The sequence below is a fragment of the Molothrus aeneus genome, unplaced genomic scaffold (genome assembly GCF_037042795.1).
Source record: "Molothrus aeneus isolate 106 unplaced genomic scaffold, BPBGC_Maene_1.0 scaffold_460, whole genome shotgun sequence".
Classification (NCBI taxonomy): domain Eukaryota; kingdom Metazoa; phylum Chordata; class Aves; order Passeriformes; family Icteridae; genus Molothrus; species Molothrus aeneus.
The window spans coordinates 19,046-44,025 of record NW_027099134.1 but is presented as its reverse complement, the minus strand read 5'-3'; the positions used below and the strand labels follow the sequence as shown (position 1 = coordinate 44,025).

General features: G+C 60.1%; 1 protein-coding gene across 1 annotated transcript in view; it reads left to right on the top strand.

The window, feature by feature from the left end:
- Positions 1–1,515: 1,515 nt before the first annotated feature.
- LOC136570963 (retinal guanylyl cyclase 1-like) overlaps positions 1,516–24,980 on the top strand; it is a 28,669-nt gene continuing 5,204 nt past the window's right edge. The window contains exons 1-16 of the mRNA XM_066571383.1: positions 1,516–4,579; positions 6,015–6,316; positions 7,694–8,048; positions 9,388–9,472; positions 9,959–10,055; positions 10,669–10,779; positions 11,802–11,885; positions 12,436–12,516; positions 13,964–14,140; positions 15,268–15,424; positions 16,246–16,395; positions 17,485–17,633; positions 20,813–20,976; positions 22,058–22,250; positions 23,079–23,253; positions 23,987–24,085. Coding sequence (XP_066427480.1) covers positions 1,516–4,579; positions 6,015–6,316; positions 7,694–8,048; positions 9,388–9,472; positions 9,959–10,055; positions 10,669–10,779; positions 11,802–11,885; positions 12,436–12,516; positions 13,964–14,140; positions 15,268–15,424; positions 16,246–16,395; positions 17,485–17,633; positions 20,813–20,976; positions 22,058–22,250; positions 23,079–23,253; positions 23,987–24,085 — 5,443 coding nt within the window. The remainder of the gene's footprint in view (positions 4,580–6,014; positions 6,317–7,693; positions 8,049–9,387; positions 9,473–9,958; positions 10,056–10,668; positions 10,780–11,801; positions 11,886–12,435; positions 12,517–13,963; positions 14,141–15,267; positions 15,425–16,245; positions 16,396–17,484; positions 17,634–20,812; positions 20,977–22,057; positions 22,251–23,078; positions 23,254–23,986; positions 24,086–24,980) is intronic.

Here is a 24,980-nt window from a genome sequence, read left to right as displayed (position 1 = left end):
GCTTGGGGACGGACACCTGACATGGGGGACACCTGGCACAGGTGACACTGGGCACACCTGGCACAGGTGACACCTGGCATGGGGAGCACCTGACACAGGTGACACTGGTGACACTGGGCACACCTGGCACAGGTGACACAGGGAACAGGTCACACCTGGCACAGGTGACACCTGGCATGGGGAACACCTGACACAGGTGACACCTGACACAGGTGACACCAGGTGAGGGTGACACCAGCTGAGGGTGACACGGGGCCTTGGGGGTGACACCAGGTGTGACAGGGACAGGTGTGAGACCAGGGCGTGTCCCAGGTGTGGGTGTCCCCTCCGTGTCCCCTCCCCAGGTGTCCCCCCAGGTGTGTCCCCATGGTTGTCCCCTCCCCAGGTGTCCCTTCCCCAGGTGTGTCCTCTTGTCCTCCCAGGTGTCCCCCAGGTGTGTCCCTCCAGGTGTCCCCATCCCCCCCCAGGTGTCCCCTCCCCAGGTGTGTCCCTGCGCCCAGGTGTGTCCCCATTGTCCCCCCAGGTGTGTCCCCTCCCCCAGGTGTGTCCCCTCCCCCAGGTGTGTCCCCCCCCTCCCCCCCAGGTGTGTCCCCCATTGTCCCCTCCCCCCCAGCTGTTTCCCCTCCCCCCCCGTCGCTCCCGCCCCTCCCCCCCCCCCGGGGATGATCCCGGTTTAACCCCGGCCCCTCCCCCACCCGGGATTAGCGCGGGGCACGACGGGAACGAGGGGGGGGAGGGGGAGGAGGGGCAGGGCCGGATCATCCCCCCCTCCCCCACCCTCCCCTCCCCCACGGCCGGAAACGAGAGCGGGGCCGGGACCCCCCGGGGAGCACAGAGTGACCACAGAGTGACCAATGGGTGACCAATGGGTGACCAATGAGTGACCAGTGGGTGACCAATGAGTGACCAATGGGTGACCAATGAGTGACCAATGAGTGACCCCTGAGTGACCAATGAGTGACCATGAGTGACCAATGAGTGACCAATGAGTGACCACAGAGTGACCAATGAGTGACCATTGAGTGACCAATGGGTGACCAATGGGTGACCAATGAGTGACCACTGAGTGACCACAGAGTGACCAATGGGTGACCACAGAGTGACCAATGAGTGACCAATGAGTGACCAATGGGTGACCCCTGAGTGACCAATGGGTGACCAATGAGTGACCAATGAGTGACCACAGAGTGACCACTGAGTGACCAATGGGTGACCAATGGGTGACCAATGAGTGACCACAGAATGACCAATGAGTGACCACTGAGTGACCACAGAGTGACCATGAGTGACCATTGAGTGACCACAGAGTGACCAATGACCAATGAGTGACCACTGACCAATGAGTGACCATGAGTGACCAGTGAGTGACCAATGAGTGACCCCTGACCCTGAGTGCCCCCTGAGTGCCCCCTGCCCCCTGACCCTGTCCGTGTGTCCCCAGCTGACCGCTCGGTGGCCATGGTGACCCCTCCGGACGCCTGCGGCCGCGGCCTGGCCTGAGGGGCAGCGCTGGACATGCGGCCGCGTGGGGGAGGGGCCGCGGACGCTGCCCACCCTGGAGGCGCCGGGACCTCCCACGGTGGTGGCAGCGGGACCTCCCATGGGGACATCTCCAATGGGGACATCTCCAATGGGGACATCTCCAATGGGGACATCTCCAATGGTGGCATCTGTGATGGGGACATCTCCAATGGGGACATCTCCCATGGTGACATCTCCCATGGGGACATTTCCAATGGTGGCATCTGTGATGGGGACATCTCCAATGGTGACATCTCCCATGGGGACATCTCCAATGGTGGCATCTGTGATGGGGACATCTCCCATGGGGACATTTCCAATGGTGGCACCTCCCGTGGGGACATCTCCAATGGTGACATCTCCCATGGGGACATCTCCCATGGGGACATTTCCAATGGTGGCATCTCCCACGGCTTCAGCTTCTACGGTGGTGGCACCTGCAACAGGGACATCTCCAACAGGGACACCTCCAGCAGGGACATCTCCAGCAGTGGTGGCATCTCCCATGACATCTTCTCCCATGGTGGCATCTCCCACAGGGACATTTCCAATGGTGACATCTCCCATAGTGGCACCTGCACCAGGGACATCTCCAGCAGTGGTGGCACCTCCCACGGGGACATTTCCAATGGTGGCATCTCCCATGGTGGCATCTCCCACGGCTTCAGCTCCTACGGTGGTGGCACCTGCAATGGGGACATCTCCAGCAGTGGTGGCATCTCCCATGACATCACCTCCCATGGTGGCATCTCCCATGGTGGCACCTGCACCAGAGACATCTCTGACAGTGGTGCCATCTCCCATGGTGACATCTTCTCCCGTGGTGGCATCTCCCGCAGGGACATTTCCAATGGTGGCATCTTCCACAGGGACGTCTCCAGGAGTGGTGACACCTGCCATGGTGGCATCTCCAATGGTGGCATCTACCATGGTGACATTTCCTACAGTGACGTCTCCAGCATTGGTGGCATCTCCCATGGTGGCATCACTTCCCACAGTGACATTTCCCACAGGGACATCTCCATCAGTGGTGGCACCTCCCATGGGGACATCTCCATCAGTGGTGGCATCTATCATGGTGGCATCTCCCATGGCATCATCTCCCACAGGGACATTTCCTACAGTGACGTCTCCAACAGTGATGGCACCTCCAGCAGTGGTGGCATCTCCCATGACATCATCTCTCATGGTGACATTTCCAATGGTGGCATCTCCCATGGTGGCATCTCCCATAGCATCATCTCCCACAGGGACATCTCCCATGGTGGTGGTTCCTCTCATGGCATCATCTCCCATGGTGGCGCCTGCAGAGGTGACACCTCCCACGGTGACAATTCTCATGGCGATGACACTTGCCACGGTGGTGGCTCCTCTCATGGTGACATCTCCCATGGTGGCACCTCCAAAAGTGACAACACATCCCGTGGTGGCATCTCCAGTGGTGGCATCTCCAGTGGTGGCATCTCCCGTGGTGACATTTCCAGTGGTGGCATCTCCAGTGGTGGCATCTCCCGTGGTGACACCAGCCACAACGACGTTTTCCATGGTGGTGGCACCTGTCACGTCATGACCCCCCATGGTGGCACCTCCCATGGTGGTGGCACCTCTAAGGGTGACACCTCCCACATGGACGTCTCCAGCTGTGACACCTGCAATGGTGACATCTGCCACTGTGGTGGCACCTCCCGTGGTGGCAGCATCTCCAATGGTGGCATCTCCAACAGGGACATTTCTTGTGGTGGTGGCACCTCCCACAGTGGTGGCACCTCCCATGGTGGCATCTCCAACAGGGACATCTCTGACAGTGGTGGCACCTCCCACAATGACGTCTCCCATGATGGTGGCATCTCCAACAGGGACATCTCCCATGATGGTGCCACCCCCCACGACGGTGACGCCTCCCACAGTGACACCTCCCATGGTGGTGGCATCTCCCATGGCTTTGACACCTCCCACAATGACATTTCTGAGGACTTGGGCACTTGCCATGGCTTTGCCACCTCCCATGGTGGTGGCACCTCCAACACTGACACCTCCCATGGTGGTGACATCTCCCATGGCTTTGCCACCTCCCATGGTGGTGGCACCTCCAACAGTGACACCTCCCATGACAGTGACACCCACCATGATGATACCTCCAACAGTGACATCGCCTGTGATGGTGCCACCTCCCACAGTGACACCTCCCACGGCTTTGACACCTCCCACGGTGGTGACACCTCCCACAGTGACACCTCCCATGGCTTTGACACGTCCCACAATGGTGACACCTCCCATGATGGTGACACCTCCCATGCTGGTGGCATCTCCCACAGCTTTGCCACCTCCCATGGTGGTGGCATCTCCCACGGCTTTGCCACCTCCTATGCCGGCGCCACCTCCTGTGGCTTCCCCCTCTCCCCCATCTTCACCCCCTCCACCCACCCCTTCCTCCTCCTCCTCCTCCTCCTCCTCCTCGTTGTCCCCGTCCCCTCCTTGGCCGCCACCTTCAAGGTCGGCGTCCTCGGTCCCTGGAGCTGCGACCCCGTCCTGGCCCGGGCCCTGCCGGACGTGGCCTCGCGTTTGGCCGTGGCGCGGCTCAACCGCGACCCCGCGCTGACCGCCGGCTACTGGTGGGACTCCGTGGTGATGTCCGAGCCCTGCTCCACGCCCCAGGCCGTGGCCGGAGTGGTCAGCGCCGAGCGTTACGCCAGCGCCATCGTGGGTCCTCTCAACCCGGCCGCCTGCGGCGCCGCCGGACTCTTGGCCGCCGCTTGGAACAAACCTTTGGTGTCCTGGACGTGCGGAGCGGCCGGAGCGGCCGGAGGAGCCGCGGTCACTCTGCTGCGGCCGCTGCCCGCTCCGGCCGCCGTGCTGCACGCCGTGCTGCGCTACTTCCGCTGGGCCCACGTGGCCGTGGTGGCCGCGCCGCAGGACCTGTGGGTGGACACGGGGCAGGAGGTGGCCAAGGAGTTGAGGGCCAAAGGGTTGCCGGTCACTGTGGTCACTGTGGCCGGAGAGGAGGAGGAGGAGGCGGAGGAGGCGCTGAGGAGGGTCCAGAGGGCGGACGGGGTCAGAGGTGAGGAGGGGGGGGAGGTGGAGGTGGAGGTGGGCGTGGGGATGGAGGTGGAGGTGGAGATGAGATGGAGATGGAGGGATGGAGATCGGGATGAAGGTGGGATGGAGGTGGGGATGGAGATGGGATGGAGATGGAGGTGGAGATGGGATGGAGATGGGGGTGAAGGTGAGATGGAGGTGGAGGTGGACATGGGGATGGAGGTGGAGATGGGGATGGAGGTGGAGATGGGGATGGAGGTGGGGATGGAGGTGGGATGGAGGTGGAGGTGGAGAGATGGAGGGATGGAGCTGGGATGGAGCTGGGATGGAGCTGGGATGGAGATGGGATGGAGATGGGATGGAGATGGGGATGGAGGTGGGGATGGAGGTGGGGATGGAGGTGGAGGTGGGATGAAGAGATGGAGGGATGGACGGATGGATGGATGATGGACGGACGGACGGACGGATGGGTGGATGGATGGATGATGGATGGATGGATGGATGGATGGATGGATGGATGGATGGATGGATGGATGGATGGACGGATGGATGGATGGATGATGGATGGATGATGGATGGATGATGGATGGATGATGGATGGATGGATGGATGGATGGATGGATGGATGGATGGATGGATGGATGGATGGATGGATGGATGGACGGACAGACGGATGGATGGATGGATGGATGGATGGATGGATGGATGATGGATGGACGGATGGATGGATGGATGGATGGATGATGGATGATGGATGGATGATGGATGGATGGATGGATGGATGGATGGATGGATGGATGGATGGATGGATGGATGGACGGATGGATGGATGGATGGATGGATGATGGATGGATGGATGGATGGATGGATGGATGATGGATGGATGGATGGATGGATGATGGATGGATGATGGATGGATGATGGATGGATGGATGGATGGATGGATGGATGGATGGATGGATGGATGGATGGACGGATGGATGGATGGATGGATGGATGATGGATGGATGGATGGATGGATGGATGGATGATGGATGGACGGATGGATGGATGGATGGATGGATGGATGGATGGATGGATGATGGATGGATGGATGGATGATGGATTGATGGATGGATGGATGGATGATGGATGGACGGATGGATGGATGGATGGATGATGGATGGATGGATGGATGGATGATGGATGGACGGATGGATGGATGGATGGACGGATGGATGGATGGATGGATGATGGATGGATGGATGGATGATGGATGATGGATGGATGGATGGATGGATGGATGGACGGATGGATGGACGGACGGGCGGATGGATGGATGGACAGACGGATGGACGGACGGGCGGATGGACACCAGGACAGCTGAAGCACGGCCGAACACAGACGGTCACCCCAAGCCCGCGCCGCCACCGCCGCCCCGTCCCCACGGTGCCGTGTCCCCGCTGTGTCCCTCGCAGTGGTGCTGATGTGCATGCACTCGGTGCTCCTGGGCGGCCGCGAGCAGAAGGTCCTCCTGGAGAAGGCCGAGGACCTGGGCATGACCGACGGCACCTTCGTCTTCATCCCGTACGACGCGCTGACCTTCGCGCTGCCCTACCGCCGCGTGCCCTACCCCGTGCTGGCCAACAACACCAAGCTGCGCCTGGCCTACGACGCCGTGCTCACCGTCACCATCGACTCGCCCGACGCCTCCTTCCACGAGGCCCTGGACGAGGCCAAGAAGGCCTACGAGGTCCCCGCCGACCTCGACCCCGCTGAGGTGGGGTCTCCGGAGGAGGGTTCGGGGGTGTCTCGAGGGGGTTTGAGGGCATCTCAAGAGGTTTGAGGGCATCTCAAGGGGGTTTGAGGGCATCTCAAGAGGTTTGAGGGCATCTCTGGGAGGTTTGAGGGCATCTTTAGAGGTTTGAGGGTGTCTTGAGGAGGTTGGAGGTATCTTGAGAGGGTTTGAGGGCATCTCAAGAGGTTTGAGGGTGTCTCAAGAGGTTTGAGGGCATCTGCAGGGGGTTTGAGGGCATCTCTGGGAGGTTTGAGGGCATCTTTAGAGGTTTGAGGGTGTCTCAAGAGGTTTGAAGGCATCTGCAGGGGGTTTGAGGGTGTCTCAAGAGGGTTGGGGGTGTCTCGAGAGGGTTTGAGGGCATCTCAAGAGGTTTGAGGGCATCTTGAGAGGGTTTGAGGGCATCTTGAAAGGGTTGGGGATATCTTGAGAGGGTTTGAGGGCGTCTCCAGTGGGTTTGGGGGCATCTCAAGACACTTGGGGGTGTCTTGAGATGCTATGAGGGCATCTCCAGGGGGGTTTGAGGGTGTCTTGAGAGGGTTTGAGGGCATCTCGAGAGGTTTGAGGGCATCTCGAGAGGTTTGGCAGTGTCTCAAAAGGGTTGGGGGTGTCTCGAGAGGGTTTGAGGGCATCTTGAAAGGGTTGGGGATATCTTGAGAGGGTTTGAGGGCATCTCAAGAGGTTTGAGGGCATCTCAAGAGGTTTGGCAGTGTCTCAAGAGGGTTGGGGGTGTCTTGAGAAGGTTTGAGGGCATCTCGAGAGGGTTGAGGGCATCTCGACAGGTTTGGGGGTGTCTCGAGAGGGTTTGAGGGCATCTCCAGGGGGTTTGAAGGCATCTCGAGGGGTTTAGGGGTGTCTCGAGGGGGTTGGGGGTGTCTTGAGGGGTTTGAGGGCATCTCCAGGGGGTTTAAGGGCATCTCAAGAGGTTTTGAGGGCATCTCCAGGGGGTTTGAGGGCATCTCAAGAGGGTTGGGAACATGTCAAGAGGTTTGGGGATGTCTCGAGAGGGTTTGAGGGCATCTCCAGGGGGTTTTCAGGTACCTTCAGGGGATTTGGGACATCTCAAGGGTCCACACCATAATGGTGGGAGGTGCCGCTATCATTGACCGTGGCCAATGGGACGTGACCAGGACCATCTTGGTTGGCCGTGGCCAATGGAAAATGACCGTGGCCAAAGGGACGTGACCAGGACCATCTTGGTTGGCCATGGCCAGTAGAAGATGACCACGACCAACCCAAGCTGACCGTGGCCATCTCCATTGACCACGCCCAACGCAAAACCACCACGCCCACCCAACCCAACCACACCCACCACCCCCAACCTGGTTCCACCACCACCTCCCACCTGTGCCCTCCCACCAGGTCCACCCTCTCTTCTCCACCATCTACAACTCCATCTACTTCCTGGCCACGGCGGTGGAGGCCGCGCGCCGCAGCGGCCGCTGGGTGATGGGCACCAGCGTGGCCGACCACGCCCGCGACTTCCAGCTCCAGGGCTTCTGCCAGACCTTCACCGTGGACCAGGACGGCGCCGTCTCGGTGCCCTACGTGGTGCTGGACACGGACGGCAAGGGCCACCACCTGTGGGCGGTCTACGGGCTGGAGCCGGGCACGCGCGGCCTCAGCTACCGCAGCCACAGCCCCCACTGGCCCCACAGCTCCAGCCCGGCCACCGACGCCGGCTGCTGGTTCGACTCCGGCGCCATCTGCAACGGCGGTGAGCGGTGGGGGTGGTGGGGTGGAGGTGGGGTGGTGGAGGTGGTTATGGGGTCTGCTGTGGTGGCACCGTGGTGCTGGAATGGCCGTGGTGGCACCATGGTCGTGGTGGAGGTGGTGGAGGTGGTTATGGGGTCTGCTGTGGTGGCACTGTGGTTCTGGGTCAGTTGGGGTCGTGGTGGCACCATGGTTGTGGGTCTGCTGTGGTGGCACCATGGTTGTGGGTCTGCTGTGGTGGCACCGTGGTGCTGGAATGGCCGTGGTGGCACCGTGGTCGTGGTGGAGATGGTGGAGGTGGTTTTGGGGTCTGCTGTGGTGGCACTGTGGTTGTGGGTCAGTTGGGGTCATGGTGGCACCATGGTTATGGGGTCTGCTGTGGTGGCACCATGGTTGTGGGTCTGCTATGGTGATCATGGTGGTGGTAGTGGGATAGTGGAGGTGGTTTTGGGGTCTACTGTGGTGGCACTGTGGTTTTGGATCAGTTCGGGTTATGGTGGCACCATGGTTCTGGGTCTGCTGTGGTGGCACCGTGGTGCTGGAATGGCCGTGGTGGGTGGGGTGGTGGAGGTGGTGGAGGTGGTTATGGGGTCTGCTGTGGTGGCACTGTGATTCTGGGTCAGTTGGGGTTATGGTGGCACCATGGTTGTGGGTCTGCTGTGGTGGCACCGTGGTGCTGGGTCTGCTGTGGTGGCACCATGGTCATGGAAGAGGTGATGGAGGTGGTTTTGGGGTCTACTGTGGTGGCACTGTGGTTTTGGATCAGTTCGGGTTATGGTGGCACCATGGTTCTGGGTCTGCTGTGGTGGCGCCGTGGTTGTGGTGCTGGAATTGGCCGTGCTGGTGCCACCATGGTCACGGTGGCTGGAATGGGGTTCCACCACAGCTCTGGGTTTGCTGTGGTGGCACCGTGGTTCTGGACCAGCTGGGGTCACGGTGGCACCACGATGCTGGGTCTGCTGTGGTGGCATCGTGGTTGTGGGTGCCACCATGGAGCTGGACCAGCCGTGGTCCCCTCCATGGTCATGGTGCCACCTCGGTCCCCTCCGTGGTCATGGTGCCACCATAGTCATGGGTGATCAGGGCCATGGTCCCACCACGGTGCTGGACCAGCTGTGGTCCCCTCCATGGTTCTGGACCAGCCGTGGTCCCTTCCATGGTCCTGATGCCACCATGGAGCTGGAATGGTCCTGGTGGTGCTGGTGCCACCGTGGTGCTGGGTCAGCTGCGGTGCCTGGTCCCCCTGGTCACTCCTGTGGTCATCTCTGGTCCCCCCTGGCCACTCCTGTGGTCACTCCTGTGGTCACTCCTGTGGTCACTCCGTGCTCTCTCTCTCTCTGCAGGGATGGACGCCAGCTTCGTCTTCTTCCTCTTCCTCCTCATCGCCGCCCTCGGCGCGGCCGGCGCCGCCCTGGCCTGCCACATCAGGTGGGTGGCCCTGGTGGCCCTGGTGTCCCCTTGGTGGCTCCTGGGTGTCCCCTGGTGTCCCCTGGTGTCCCCTGGTGTCCCCTGGTGGCCCTGGTGTCCCCTGGTGTCCCCTCAGCAGCTCCACGTCCATGCCCTGGTGGTCCTGGTGTCCCCTGGTGTCCCCTTGGTGGCTCAGTGTCCCTGTCCTGGTGGCCCTGGTGTCAACTTGGTGTCCCCACACTGGAATGTTCCTGCTGTCCCCAATGTCCCCTGGCTGTCCCCAATGTCCTCCCAATGTCCCCCCAATGTCCCAATGTCCTCCCAGTGTCCTCAGTGTCCCCAATGTCCCCAATGTCCCCAATGTCCCCAATGTCCCCTCAGTGTCCCCAATGTCCCCAATGTCCCCAGTGCCCCCAATGTCCCCAATGTCCCCAGTGCCCCCAATGTCCCCAATGTCCCCAATGTCCCCTCAGTGTCCCCAATGTCCCCAATGTCCCTGTCCCGCAGGCGCCGCATTCTGCAGGCTCAGCTCATGAAGGGCCCCAACAAAATCATCCTGACCATGGAGGACCTGACCTTCATCAACACCCAGAGCAGCAAACAGGTGACACCCGTGGGGACACTGGGGACAGCAATGGGGACACCCATGGGGACAGCAATGGGGACACTGGGGACAGCAATGGGGACACCCATGGGGACAGCAATGGGGACAATGGGGACAGCAATGGGGACACCCATGGGGACAGCAATGGGGACACTGGGGACAGCAATGGGGACACTGGGGACAGCAATGGGGACAATAATGGGGACATTGGGGACAGCAATGGGGACACTGGGGACACTGGGCGGACAATGGGGGGACACTGGGGGGGCATTGGGGTCAGCAATGGGGACACTGGGGACACTCAGGGACATTTGGGGGGGATTGGGGACATTGGGGACACTCAGGGACATTTGGGGGGACATTGGGGACATTGGGGACACTCAGGGACATTTGGGGGGACATTGGGGTCACCATGGAGGAAAGCCCGGGGGGGCTGGGGACATCAGCAGGAACCTTGTGGGGACACTTGGGGGACATCGAGGGGGCCACGTCCCCATGGCCCTGAGGCGTCTCTGGGGCCAGAGAGACCCTGATGTGACCTCACCGTGACCTGTCCCCGCTGGTGACCCCTGGGTGACCCCCGGGTGACCCCAGTGTGGCCCCTCCCCCACAGGTGGACAGCAGCCAGGCCAGCCTGGCCGGCCAGAGCGGGGGAGGGGACACCAAGAGCGGCCCCGGCAGCGCCACCCCCGGCCCCGACACCACCAACGTGGCCGTGGCCGAGGTGAGACCCCGCCCCCTCCGCCCGGCCCCGCCCCCTCTGCCTGGCTGGCTCCGCCCCCTCCTGCCCATTTCCCTCCCTCCCCGACTCCTCCCCCCTCCGCCCTCCCCACCCACGGGGGCGACAAGGCGAGGGGACAGCGGCTCCGCCCCCTGGGCAATGATTGACAGCTGATCCGCACAGCCAGGGTGATGATTGACAGCTGATCTCAGCCCCTGGGGATGATTGACAGCTGATCTCAGCCCCCTGGGCAATGATTGACAGCTGATCTCAGCCCCCCCCCCCCGGGCAATGATTGACAGCTGATCTCAGCCCCTGGGGATGATTGACAGCTGATCTCAGCCCCCCCAGACAATGATTGACAGCTGATCTCAGCCCCTGGGTGATGATTGACAGCTGATCCACACAGCCAGGGTGATGACTGACAGCTGATAACCACACCCAGGGGGATGATTGACAGCTGGTAACCACACCCAGGGTGATGATTGACAGCTGATAACCACACCCAGGAGATGATTGGCAGCTGATCTCAGCCCCTGGTGATGATTGACAGCTGGTAACCACACTCAGGAGATGATTGAGAGCTGATCTCAGCCCCTGGGCAGTGATTGACAGCTGATAACTGCAGCCAGAGTGATGATTGACAGCTGATCCCAGGCCCCCCTGGGATGATTGACAGCTGATCCATGCCCCTGGGCGATGAATGACAGTTGATCCCAGGCCTTGGGCAATGATTGACAGCTGATCCCCACCCCTTAGCAATGATTGACAGCTGTGCCCCACTATGGGCACTGATTGACAGCTGGCCCCGCCCCCGGGCCGTGATTGGCAGATGGCCCCGCCCCCGGGCAGTGATTGGCAGCTGGCCCCACCCCCGGGCAGTGATTGGCATCTGTGCCCCATTATGGGCGCTGATTGGCAGCTAGCCCCACCCTCGGGCAGTGATTGACAGATGTGCCCGACTATGGGCACTGATTGACAGCTGGCCCCGCCCCCGGGCAGTGATTGACAGCTGTTTCCCGCAGGATAACGCAGCAGCGAAGGGCAGCAGCAACCTCCCCCTGCTGCTGCTGCTCTTTAACCAGCAGGGCCTTGTCGCCTCCGTGCAGGTAAGAGCCAAAACCCCCCAAATTCACCCCAAAAACGACCCCGGCTCCCCAAAACCCACCCAGCTATCCCAAATCCCCCAAACTCACCCCAAAACCCCCCAAAACTGACCCCAAACCTCCTCCAGTCACCCCAAACCCCAAAACCACCCCAGATACCCCAAAACTGACCCAAACTCACCCCAAAACCCCCCAAAACTGACCCAATTTCACCCCAAAGCCCAAACCCGACCTGAGTCACTCCAAAATCCCCCAAGCTCACCCCAAAATCCACCCAGGCACCCCAAAACCCAAACCCACCCCAAGCACCCCAAACCCGCCCCAGGCACCCCAAAATCTCCCAAACTCACCCCAAAACGCCAAACCTTACCCGAGTCACTCCAAAACCCCCCGAACCCCAAACCTGATCCGAGTCAGTCCAAAATCCCCCAAACTTGCCCCAAATCCCACCCCAGGCACCCCAAAACCGCCCCAAACCCACCCCCGTTCCCCCCAAATCCCCCATTTTCCCCAAAACTGCCCGGATTTACCCCAAACGCGCCCTCCCCCGCAGGGTGACTGGGTGTGGCTGAAGAAGTTCCCGGGTGACCAACACACGGAGGTGAAACCGGCCACCAAGCTGACCTTCTGCAAGGTGGGGACACCCAGGGGACACCCGGGGGGCTTGGGGACACCTGGGGGGTGTGGGGACACCTGGGGGGCGTGGGGACATTGTTGGGTTTTGGCGACATTGAGGGGTCATCGTCGTCAAGGTTGGACCATGGGGACATTGAGGGGTTGTGGGACATCATTGGGTCATCGTGGACAAGGTTGGACCATGGGGACATTGAGGGTCATGGGGACATTGAGGGGTCAAGAGGGACATTGTTGGGTTTTGGGGACATTGAGGAGCCATGGGGACATTGTGGGGTCATCGTGGTCAAGGTTGGACCATGGGGACATTGAGGGGTCAGGGGGCATTGAGGGGTCAGGGGACATCGTTGGGTCATCGTGGTCAAGGTTGGACCATGGGGACATTGAGGGTCATGGGGACATTGAGGGGTCAAGAGGGACATTGTTGGGTTTTGGGGACATTGAGGGTCACGGGGACATCGTTGGGTCATTGTGGTCAAGGTTGGACTGTGGGGACATTGAGGGGTTGTGGGACATCATTGGGTCATTGTGGACCATGGGGACATCGTTGGGTCATGATGGTCAAGGTTGGACCATGGGGACATTGAGGGGTCTTGGGGACATTGAGGGGCCATGGGGACATTGTTGAGTTTTGGGGACATTGAGGGGTCTTGGGGATATTGAGGGGTCTTGGGGACATCGTTGGGTCATCGTGGTCAAGGTTGGAGTGTGGGGACATTGAGGGGTCTTGGGGACATTGTTGGGTCATCATGGTCAAGGTTGGACCATGGGGACATTGTTGAGTTTTGGGGACATTGAGGGGTCAGGGGACATTGTTGGGTCATTGTGGTCAAGGTTGGACCATGGGGACATTGAGGGGTCATGGGGACATTCAGAGGTCTTGGGGACACCGTTGGGTCATTGTGGTCAAGGTTGGACCATGGGGACATTGTTGAGTTTTGGGGACATTCAGAGGTCTTGGGGACATTGTTGGGTCATTGTGGTCAAGGCTGGACCATGGTGATCCATCACTGGGTCATGGGGACATTGAGGGGTCAAGAGGGACATTGAGGGGTTGTGGGACATCGTTGGGTCATCGTGGACCATGGGGACATCACTGGGTCATGATGGACAACACTGGGTCACGGGGACATTGAGGGGCCACGGGGACATCGTTGGGCTGTCGTGGTCAAGGTTGGACCACGGGAACATCATTGGGTCATGGGGACATTGTTGGGATTTGGGAACATCATTGGGTCATGGGGACGTTGAGGGGTCATGGGGGACATCGTTGGGTCATGATGGACCATGGGGACACTGTTGGGTCATCGTGGTCAGGGGTCTTGGGGACATCGTTGGGTCATCATGGTCAAGGTTGGACCATGGTGATCCATCTTTGGGTCCTGAGGACATCATTGGGTCATCCACATCCCCACCCCACCCCGGTGTCCCCTCCCGGTGTCCCCCAGCTGCGGGACCTGCGTCACGAGAACGTGAACCTGTTCCTGGGCTTCTTCCACGACTGCGGCATCTTCGCCATCGTGTCGGAGCACTGCTCGCGCGGCAGCCTCGAGGACCTGCTGCGCAACGAGGACATGAAGCTCGACTGGATGTTCAAGTCCTCGCTGCTCATCGACCTCATCAAGGTGACCGCGGGGGTGGCCTCGGTGGTCTGGTGGCCATGGGCGTGGTCATGGGGCTGTAGGCTACGCATGGTAGACCATGGTGGTGATTGTTGACCAGGGCGCTGTTGACCATGGCCTTGCTGACCATGACGTTGATTGTTGACCGTGGCAATCATTGACCATCACGTTGATCACTGACCATGACGTTGATCCTTGACCATAACGTTGATCATCACGTTGATCACTGACCATAACGTTGATGCTTGACCATGACGTTGATGCTGACCATTGCAATGGCTGATCATGGCATTGCTCACCATGACATTGATTGTTGACCATGCCATTGTTGACCATGGCCATACTGACCACACCATTGACGTTGACCATGGCTGTGTTGACCACACCGTTGACGTTGACCATGGCCATTGATGTTGACCACGGCCATGTTGCCACACCATTGACGTTGACCATGGCCATGTTGACCACACCATTGATGTTGACCATACCGTTGACGTTGACCATGGCCGTGTTGACCACACTGTTGACGTTGACCATGGCTGTGTTGACCACACCGTTGACGTTGACCATGGCCATGTTGACCACACCATTGACGTTGACCATGGCTGTGTTGACCACACCGTTGACGTTGACCATGGCTGTGTTGACCATGGCCATGTTGCCACACCATTGACGTTGACCATGGCCATGTTGACCACACCATTGATGTTGACCATGGCCGTGTTGACCACACCATTGATGGTTGACCATGGCTGTGTTGACCACACCATTGATGTTGACCATGGCTGTGTTGACCATGGCCATGTTGACCACACCGTTGATGTTGACCATGGCCGTGTTGACCACACCGTTGATGTTGACCATGGCCGTGTTGACCATGGCCATGTTGACCACACCATTGATGGTTGACCATGGCCATGTTGACCACACCGTTGACGTTGACCATGGCCATGTTGACCACACCGTTGACGTTGACCATGGCCATGTTGACCACACCGTTGATGGTTGACCATGGCTGTGTTGACCATGGCCATGTTGACCACACCATTGATGTTGACCATGGCCGTGTTGACCACACCGTTGACGTTGACCATGGCCATGGATGTTGACCATGGCCGCGCTGGCCGCAGGGCGTGCGGTACCTGCACCACCGGGACGTGGTGCACGGGCGGCTCAAGTCGCGGAACTGCGTGGTGGACGGGCGCTTCGTGCTCAAGGTCACCGACCACGGCTACAACCAACTGCTGGAGGCGCAGCGCGTGCCGGCCCCGCCCCCGCAGCCTCACGGTGAGGGCGGGGCCTGGGCGGGGCCACATGGGCGTGGCTCCATGGGGGGGTCTCATGGGTGGGGTCTCATGGGTGTGGCATCATGGGTGGGGTCTCATGGGTGTGGCTTTGTGGGTGCGGCCTCATGTGTGTGGCTTTGTGGGTGTGGCCTTGTGGGTGTGATCTCATGGGCGTGGCATCATGGGTGTGGCCTCAAGGTTGTGGCTTCCTGGGTGTGGCCTCATGAGAATGGGGACTCTCTGGGGGCGTGGCTTTGGGGTGGGTATGACCAATGGGGCGGAGCTAAAGAGAAGGGGCGTGGCTTCACTGAGGGACGGGGCGTGGCCTTAAGGAAGGGTGTGGCTTGTGGAAAGGGACACACCCTTTGGTTTAAGGGTGTGACTTGCTTTAGGGGCGTGGCTTTTGCTTCAGGGGCGTGGCCTATGGTGTAGATGGGGTGTTGAGAGGTGGAGCGTATATTGGGGGCGTGGTCACACTCAACCACACCCAATTAAGGCGGGATCTCCTTGAAGAGGGTGTGGCCTGGTGATGTGGGCGTGGCCTGTCCATTCATTGGTGCCACCACCCCTGGATGGAGGCCATGTGAAAGGGGGTGTGCCTTGTATGAAAGGGGCGTGGCTTATAGAAAAGGGGGTGTGGTCTGATAGTTACCCGTCCTGTGTGGGCGTGGCCTCAAGCTGGGCATGTCCGGGTGGTGGGGGGCGTGGCCACACCCTTAACCACCCTCCCATTGGATTCCGCGTTGGGTTGGGCGTGGCCTAGAGGGCCGGGCGTGTCTCGTGGTGGGGGTGGGCGTGTCCGAGCGTGGCCCCGCCCCCCAGAGCGGCTGTGGACGGCGCCGGAGCTGCTGCGGGACGAGGCCCTGGAGCGCCGGGGCTCCTTCCGGGGCGACGTCTACGGCATCGGCATCATCATGCAGGAGGTGATCTGCAGGAGCCCCCCCTACTGCATGCTGGGGCTGCCCCCCGAAGGTGAGACCCCAAAACCGACCCCAAAAATGAATTCTGCACCCCAAAAAAACCCCCTGAGCCCCCCCTACTGCATGCTGGGGCTGCCCCCCGAAGGTGAGACCCCAAAACCGACCCCAAAAACGAGATCCTCACCCCAAAAAACCCCCTGAGCCCCCCCCTGCATGCTGGGGCTGCCCCCCGAAGGTGAGACCCCAAAACCGACCCCAAACCCCAAAACCAACCCCAAACTGACCCCAAGTGACCCCGTATGACCCCAGATGTCCCCAAAGTGACCCCAGTGACCACGAGTGACCACGAGTGATCCTAAATGACTCCAAACTGACCCATAACTGACCTCAAATGACCCCCCATAACTGACCCATAACTGACCCCAAACTGACCCCGAGTAACCCCAAATGACCCCAAGCTGACCCATAACTGACCCCAAAACCCCCCATAACTGACCCATACCTGACCCCAAAATCCCCCCATAACCGACCCATAACTGACCCCAAAATCCCCCCATAACTGACCCATAACTCACTCATAACTGACCCATAACTGACCCCCAAATCCCCCCATAACTGACCCATAGCTGACCCATAACTCACCCATAACTGACCCCAAAATCCCCCCATAACTGACGCATAACCGACCCATAACTGACCCATAACTGACCCCAAAATCCCCCCATAACTGACCCATAACTGACCCCGAGTAACCCCAAATGACCCCAAGCTGACCCATAACTGACCCCAAAATCCCCCCATAACTGACCCATAACTGACCCATAACTGACCCATAACTGACCCCGAGTAACCCCAAATGACCCCAAGCTGACCCATAACTGACCCCAAAATCCCCCCATAACTGACCCATAACTCACCCATAACTGACCCATAACTGACCCCAAAATCCCCCCATAACTGACCCCAAAATCCCCCCATAACGGAACCATAACTGACCCATAACCGACCCATAACTGATCCATAACTGACCCCAAAATCCCCCCATAACTGACCCCAAACTGACCCATAACTGACCCCAAACGACCCCAATTGCCCCCAAACGACCGGAGCTGACCCCGCCTGCCCCCGGCTGCCCCCCCAGAGATCATCGAGAAGGTCCAGCGGCCGCCCCCCCTGTGCCGCCCCGCGGTCTCGGCCGACCAGGCCCCGCTGGAGTGCATCCACCTGATGAAGGAGTGCTGGAGCGAGCAGCCCGAGAAGAGACCCACCATCGACCAGGTGTTCGACCAGGTGAGACACCTGGGGACAGGTGTGGGGTGATGGAACCAATATGGAACCAGTATGGGACCAGTATGGGGTGATGGAACCAATATGGAACCAGTATGGGACCAGTCTGGGCTGGAGCGAGCACCCCGAGAAGAGACCCACCATCGACCAGGTGTTCGACCAGGTGAGACACCTGGGGACAGGTGTGGGGTGATGGAACCAGTATGGAACCAGTATGGAACCATTATGGAACCAGTATGGGGTGATGGAACCAATATGGAACCAGTATGGGATCAGTCTGGGCTGGAGCGAGCAGCCCGAGGAGAGACCCACCATCGACCAGGTGTTCGACCAGGTGAGACACCTGTGGGACAGGTGTGGGGTGATGGGACCAGTATGGAACCAGTATGGAACCATTATGGAACCAGTATGGGGTGATGGAACCAGTATGGAACCAGTATGGGATCAGTCTGGGCTGGAGCGAGCAGCCCGAGGAGAGACCCACCATCGACCAGGTGTTCGACCAGGTGAGACACCTGGGGACAGGTGTGGGGTGATGGAACCAATATGGAACCAGTATGGGACCAGTATGGGACCAGTATGGGGTGATGGAACCAGTATGGGACCAGTTTGGGCTGGAGCGAGCACCCCGAGGAGAGACCCACCATGGACCAGGTGTCCAACCAGGTGAGACCAGTACGGGACCAGTATGGGACTGGTGAGACCAGTATGGGACAATGGAACCAGTATGGGACTGGTATGGGGTAATGGAACCAGTATGGGGTGATGGAACCAGTATGGAACCAGTATGGAACCAGTATGGGACTGGTATGGGCTGGAGCGAGCAGCCCGAGAAGAGACCGACCATGGACCAGGTGTTCGACCAGATGAGACACCTGCGGACAGGTGTGGGGTGATGGAACCAGTATGGGACCAGTATGGAACCAGTATGGAACCAGTATGGGGTGATGGAACCAATATGGAACCAGTATGGGACCAGTATGGGACCAGTATGGGACCAGTATGGGGTGATGGAACCAGTATGGGACCAGTCTGGGCTGGAGCGAGCAGCCCGAGGAGAGACCCACCATGGAGCAGGTGTTCGACCAGGTGAGACACGTGGGGACAGGTGTGGGGTGATGGAACCAGTATGGAACCAGTATGGAACCAGTATGGAACCATTATGGAACCAGTATGGGGTGATGGAACCAGTATGGAACCAGTGTGGGATCAGTCTGGGCTGGAGCGAGCAGCCCGAGGAGAGACCCACCATCGACCAGGTGTTCGACCAGGTGAGACACCTGGGGACAGGTGTGGGGTGATGGGACCAGTATGGAACCAGTATGGAACCATTATGGAACCAGTATGGGGTGATGGAACCAGTATGGAACCAGTATGGGATCAGTCTGGGCTGGAGCGAGCAGCCCGAGAAGAGACCCACCATCGACCAGGTGTTCGACCAGGTGAGACACCTGTGGGACAGGTGTGGGGTGATGGAACCAGTATGGAACCAGTATGGGACCAGTATGGGACCAGTATGGGGTGATGGAACCAGTATGGGATCAGTCTGGGCTGGAGCGAGCAGCCCGAGGAGAGACCCACCATCGACCAGGTGTTCGACCAGGTGAGACCAGTACGGGACCAGTATGGGACTGGTATGGGGCACTGGGACCAGTATGGGATGATGGGACCAGTATGGAACCAGTATGGGACCAGTATGGAACCAGTATGGGACCAGTATGGAACCAGTATGGGGTGATGGAACCAGTATGGGATCAGTCTGGGCTGGAGCGAGCAGCCCAAGGAGAGACCCACCATTGACCAGGTGTTCGACCAGGTGAGACACCTGGGGACAGGTGTGGGGTGATGGGACCAGTATGGGACCAGTTTGGAACCAGTATGGGGTGATGGAACCAGTATGGGACCAGTATGGGACCAGTTTGGGCTGGAGCGAGCAGCCCGAGGAGAGACCCACCATGGACCAGGTGTTCGACCAGGTGAGGGACAGGTGGGACAGGTGCGGGTCTCTGTGAGCTTCTGTGGGGTCCCTATGGGGTTCCTATGGGGTTCCATGAGATCCCATGAAGTTCTGTGGGTCTCTGTGGGGTTTCCATGGGGTTCTATGGGGTTTTATGAGATTCTATGAGGTTCCACGAGGTTCCATGGGAATTCTGTGGAATTCTGTGGAGTTTCCATGGGGTTCTACGGGGTCTCCATGAGGTTCCATGGTGTCTCCATGGGGTTTTATGGAATTCTGTGGGATTCCATGGGGTCTCCATGGGGTTCCGTGAAGTTCCATGGGGTTTCCATGAAGTTCCATGGGGCCTCCATGGGGTTCCATAAGATTCCACGGGGTTCCATGGGATCTCCATGGAGTTCCGTGGGGTTTCCAAGGGGTTTCCATGAGGTTCCATGGGGTTTCTATCGGGTTCCATGAGATTCCATGGGGTTCCATGGGGTTTCCATGGGGTCTCCATGGAGTTCCACGGGGTTCCATGGGGTCTCCATGGGGTTCCCTGAGGTTCCTTGGGGTTTCCATGAGGTTCCAAGAGGTTCTATGGGGTCTCCATGGGGTTCCATGGGGCCTCCATGGGGTTTCCATGAGGTTCCATGGGGTTTCCATGGGGTTCCATGGGGTTTCTATCAGGTTCCATGAGATTCCATGGGGTTCCATGGGGTTCCATGAGATTCCATGGAGTTCCACGGGGTTCCATGGGGTTTCTATTGGGTTCCATGGGGTTCCATGAGGTTCCATGGGGTTTCCACGGGATTCCATGAGGTTCCATGGGGTTCCATGGGGTTCCATGAGATTCCATGGAGTTCCATGAGGTTCCATGGGGTTTCCATGGGGTTCCATGAGGTTCCATGAGATTCCATGGAGTTCCATGAGGTTCCATGAGGTTCCATGGGGTTTCCATGAGGTTCCATGGGGTTTCCACGGGATTCCATGAGGTTCCATGGGGTTCCATGAGATTCCATGGGGTTCCATGAGGTTTTTTGAGATTCCACGGGGTTCCATGAGGTTCCATGAGGTTTCCATGGGGTTCCACGGGGTCTCCATGGCGTCTCCATGGGGTCTCCACGGGGTTTCCCACGGGGTTTCCATCGGGTCCCACGAGGTTCCCACGGGGGTCCTACCATGGCGATCCCCACGGGGGTCCCACCTGGGGCCTGACCGCACCCCCTTGGCTTGGCTTGGGCAGTTCAAGGGCATCAACAAGGGCCGCAAGACCAACATCATCGACTCGATGCTGCGCATGCTGGAGCAGTACAGCAGCAACCTGGAGGACCTGATCCGCGAGAGGACCGAGGAGCTCGAGATCGAGAAGCAGAAGACCGACAAGCTCCTGACCCAGATGCTGCCGCCGTGGGTCACCCTGGGGAGGGGCTGGGGGGGGGGGGGGGGCTGGGGGTGGGTGGGCGTCACCCCATGGGTCCCACCTGCAGGTTTGGGGTGGAGGGAGCTTCTGATGGTGGGCCTGGCCTGAGGTGTGGGGCAGGAGAGGACAATGGGGCAGGAGAGGTCAGGGGTGGTCACCAGGAGAACGTTGGGGGTGGTCTTGACCCACTGACCCCACCCAGATCTATGGGGCAGGAGAGGACAATGGTGGGGCTATGGGGCAGGAGAAAACAATGGGGTGGTCACCAGGAGAAGGTTGGGGGTGGTCTTGACCCATTGACCCCACCCAGATCTGTGGGGCAGGAGAGGACAATGGGGCAGGAGAGGTCAAGGGGTGGTCACCTGGAGGAGGTTGGGGTCAGCCTTGACCCATTGACCACTCCCTGGACCTATGGGGCAGGATGGGGTCGAGGTGGTCATTGGGGACAGGTTGTGGTCAACCTTGACCCCTTGAACCGAGGTGGTCACTCTGGACAGGTTGTGGTCAACCTTGACCCCTTGAACCGAGGTGGTCACTCAGCCTTGACCCCTTGACCATGGAGGTCACTCTGGACAGGTTGTGGTCAACCTTGACCCACTGACCCCTCCAGCCCTATGGGTCAAAGTGACCCTTGGAGATCCCTGTGGTCAACCTTGACCCTTGGAGACCCCTCCAGACCTAGGGGTCACCACATGGCCAAAGTGACCTTTGGAGACCCCTGTGGTCAACCTTGACCCCTCACCCTTATGGGTCACAAGATGGTCAAAGTGACCCATGGAGACCTTTGTGGTCAGTTTGGACCCACTGACCCCTCCAGACCTAGGGGTCACCACATGGCCAAAGTGACCCTTATGGTCAACCTTGACCAACTGACCCCTCCAGCCCTATAGGTCCAAGTGACCCTTGGAGATCCCTGAGGTCAACCTTGACCAACTGACCCCCACGGATCACCAGAACCTCCCAGTGGCCACATTGTCCACTCCTTGACCACCGAGCCCCCGTGGCCGGAGTGGTTGACCCCCGGGTGACCCCGCTGACCCCCGGGTGACCCCGCTGACCCCCGGGCAGGTCGGTGGCCGAGGCGCTGAAGATGGGGACGCCGGTGGAGCCCGAGTACTTCGAGGAGGTGACGCTGTACTTCAGCGACATCGTGGGCTTCACCACCATCTCGGCCATGAGCGAGCCCATCGAGGTGGTGGACCTGCTCAACGACCTCTACACCCTCTTCGACGCCATCATCGGCTCCCACGACGTCTACAAGGTGACCACGGCCGGACACGGGGGTCATGGGGTCATGGGGGGACACCTCAGGGTGGTCACTCGGTCATGGGGTCATTGGGGGACACCTCAGGGTGGTCACTCGGTCATGGGTGGTCACCTCAGAAAGGGGTGGCTACAAGGTGACCAAGGCAATGGTGGTCATGGTCAGCCCAGTCATGGGGTCATGGGTGGTCACCTGAGGGTGGTGGTTGGGGTCAGTGGTGGCTACAAGGTGACCATGGTCAAGGTGGTCCCATGGCCATGGTCAAGGGGTCAGGGTGGCCCCACGGACCTGCCCAAGGTGACCTCATGGCGATGGTCAAGGTGGCCCCATGGACCTCTAGAGGTGACCCCGTGGCCATGGTCAAGGTGACCTCATGGCCTTGGTCAAGGGGTCAAGGTGGCCCCATGGCCATGGTCAAAGTGACCTCATGGCCATGGTCAAAGTGACCTCATGGCCTTGGTCAAAGTGACCTCATGGATCTGCTCAAGGTGGCCCCATGGCCTTGGTCAAGGTGACCTCATGGCCTTGGTCAAGGGGTCAAGGTGGCCCCATGGCCTTGGTCAAGGTGACCTCATGGCCATGGTCAAAGTGACCTCATGGCCATGGTCAAGGTGGCCCCATGGACCTGCCCAAAGTGACCCCATGCTGCTCCAATCCCTGACCTTCCCATTGGCCACCACCAACGACCACACCCACCTCACAAAGACCCCAATGCCCACCTCAGGTGGTGGTCGAGCGACCACCTCAGGAGCTCTCAGGCGCGGCGGGCGTGTCCCGGTGGGCGTGTCCACCCCTGACCCCGCCCCCTGGTTCCCTCCCGGCCAGGTGGAGACCATCGGCGACGCCTACATGGTGGCCTCGGGGCTGCCCAAGCGCAACGGGAACCGGCACGCCGGCGAGATCGCCAACATGTCCCTGGACATCCTCAGCTCCGTCGGCACCTTCAAGATGCGCCACATGCCCGAGGTGCCCGTGCGCATCCGCATCGGGCTGCACTCGGGTACGGCCCCGCCCCCCGCGCCCCATTGGCTGCCCCAGACACGCCCCAGACACACCCCCCTGTGTGTTGGTCAAAGGTTGGGTGGTGGCACCTTGGCCAAAGGTCAATGGGTGGAGTTGGGTGGGGGCTGAAGATGGTGGCCACGCCCTTTGCCACACCCAGTTTGTGCCCACAGAGTGGCCACACCCCTTCCTGGCCACGCCCATATTGGCTAACACTCCATGGCCACGCCCCCCCCCTGTGTGTTGGTCAAAGGTTGGGTGGTGGCGCCTTGGCCAACGGTCAATGGGTCACGGTGGGTGTGGCCACACTTTTGGCCCTGCCCATTGGTCACGCCCTTACAGGCCACGCCCATCTTGGGCCCACACAGTGGCCACACCCCTTATTAGCCACACCCACTTTGTGCCCACTCAATGGCCACACCCCTTCTTGGCCACACCCAACTTGGCCAACGCTCAACGCAGTCGTGAGCCATTGGATCCATTTGGGCCACTCCCCTTCTAGGACACGCCCCAAAGACCACACCCCCCGCGACCACACCCTAATTGGCCACACCCATCTATGACCACACCCTCATTGGCCACACCCCATTGGCCACACCCAACTCCTTGACCAACCCTCAACACTCATCACCTGTTGACCCAACCCCTTCCATGGCCCCACCCCTTTGTGACCACGCCATTTGTGACCACGCCCGTTTGTGACCACGCCCTCTCTGTGGCCCCGCCCCCAGGGCCGTGCGTGGCGGGTGTGGTGGGGCTGACGATGCCCCGGTACTGCCTGTTCGGGGACACCGTCAACACCGCGTCACGCATGGAGTCCACCGGGCTGCGTGAGTGACACCAGCGGGGACAGGGACAGGGATGGGGACACGGACAGGGACAGGGGACAGGGGACACTGATGGGGACATGGGGACATGGACAGGGACATGGGACAGGGATGGGGACACAGGGATGGGGACACAGGGATGGGGACACAGGGATGGGGACACCATCAACACCGCGCCACGCGTGGAGTCCACCGGGCTGCGTGAGTGACACCAGCGGGGACAGGGGACACTGAGGGGGACACGGGGACAGGGACATGGGACAGGGCACAGGGACACAGGGATGGGGACACAGGGATGGGGACACAGAGGGGACAGGGACAGGGGACACTGAGAAGGGACATGGACATGGACAGGGACAGGGATGGGGACACAGGGCAGGGGACACGGGGACAGGGACATGGGGACAGGGGACACAGGGATGGGGACACCGTCAACACCGCGTCACGCATGGAGGCCACCGGGCTGCGTGAGTGACACCATGAGGGGACAGGGGGACAGGGACGGGGACGCGGGACAGCGATGGGGACATGAGGACAGGGCAGGGGACACAGGGAGGGGACACTGGGAGGGGACATGGGGACATGGCTGGAGATAGGGCAGGGGACACAGGGATGGGGACTGGGACAGGGACAGGGGACAGGGATGGGGACACAGGGATGGGGACACGGACAGGGACAGGGGACAGGGGACACAGGGACAGAGATGGGGACACAGGGAGGGGACACAGGGACAGGGACAGAGATGGGGGACAGGGGACAAACAGGGGACAGGGAGAGGGGACACCGGCAGGGGACACCAGGAGGGGACAGGGGGACATGGCTGGGGACACCGGGAGGGGACAGAGATGGGGGACAGGGGACAGGGGAGGGGACGCTGAGGGGGACATGGCCAGGGACA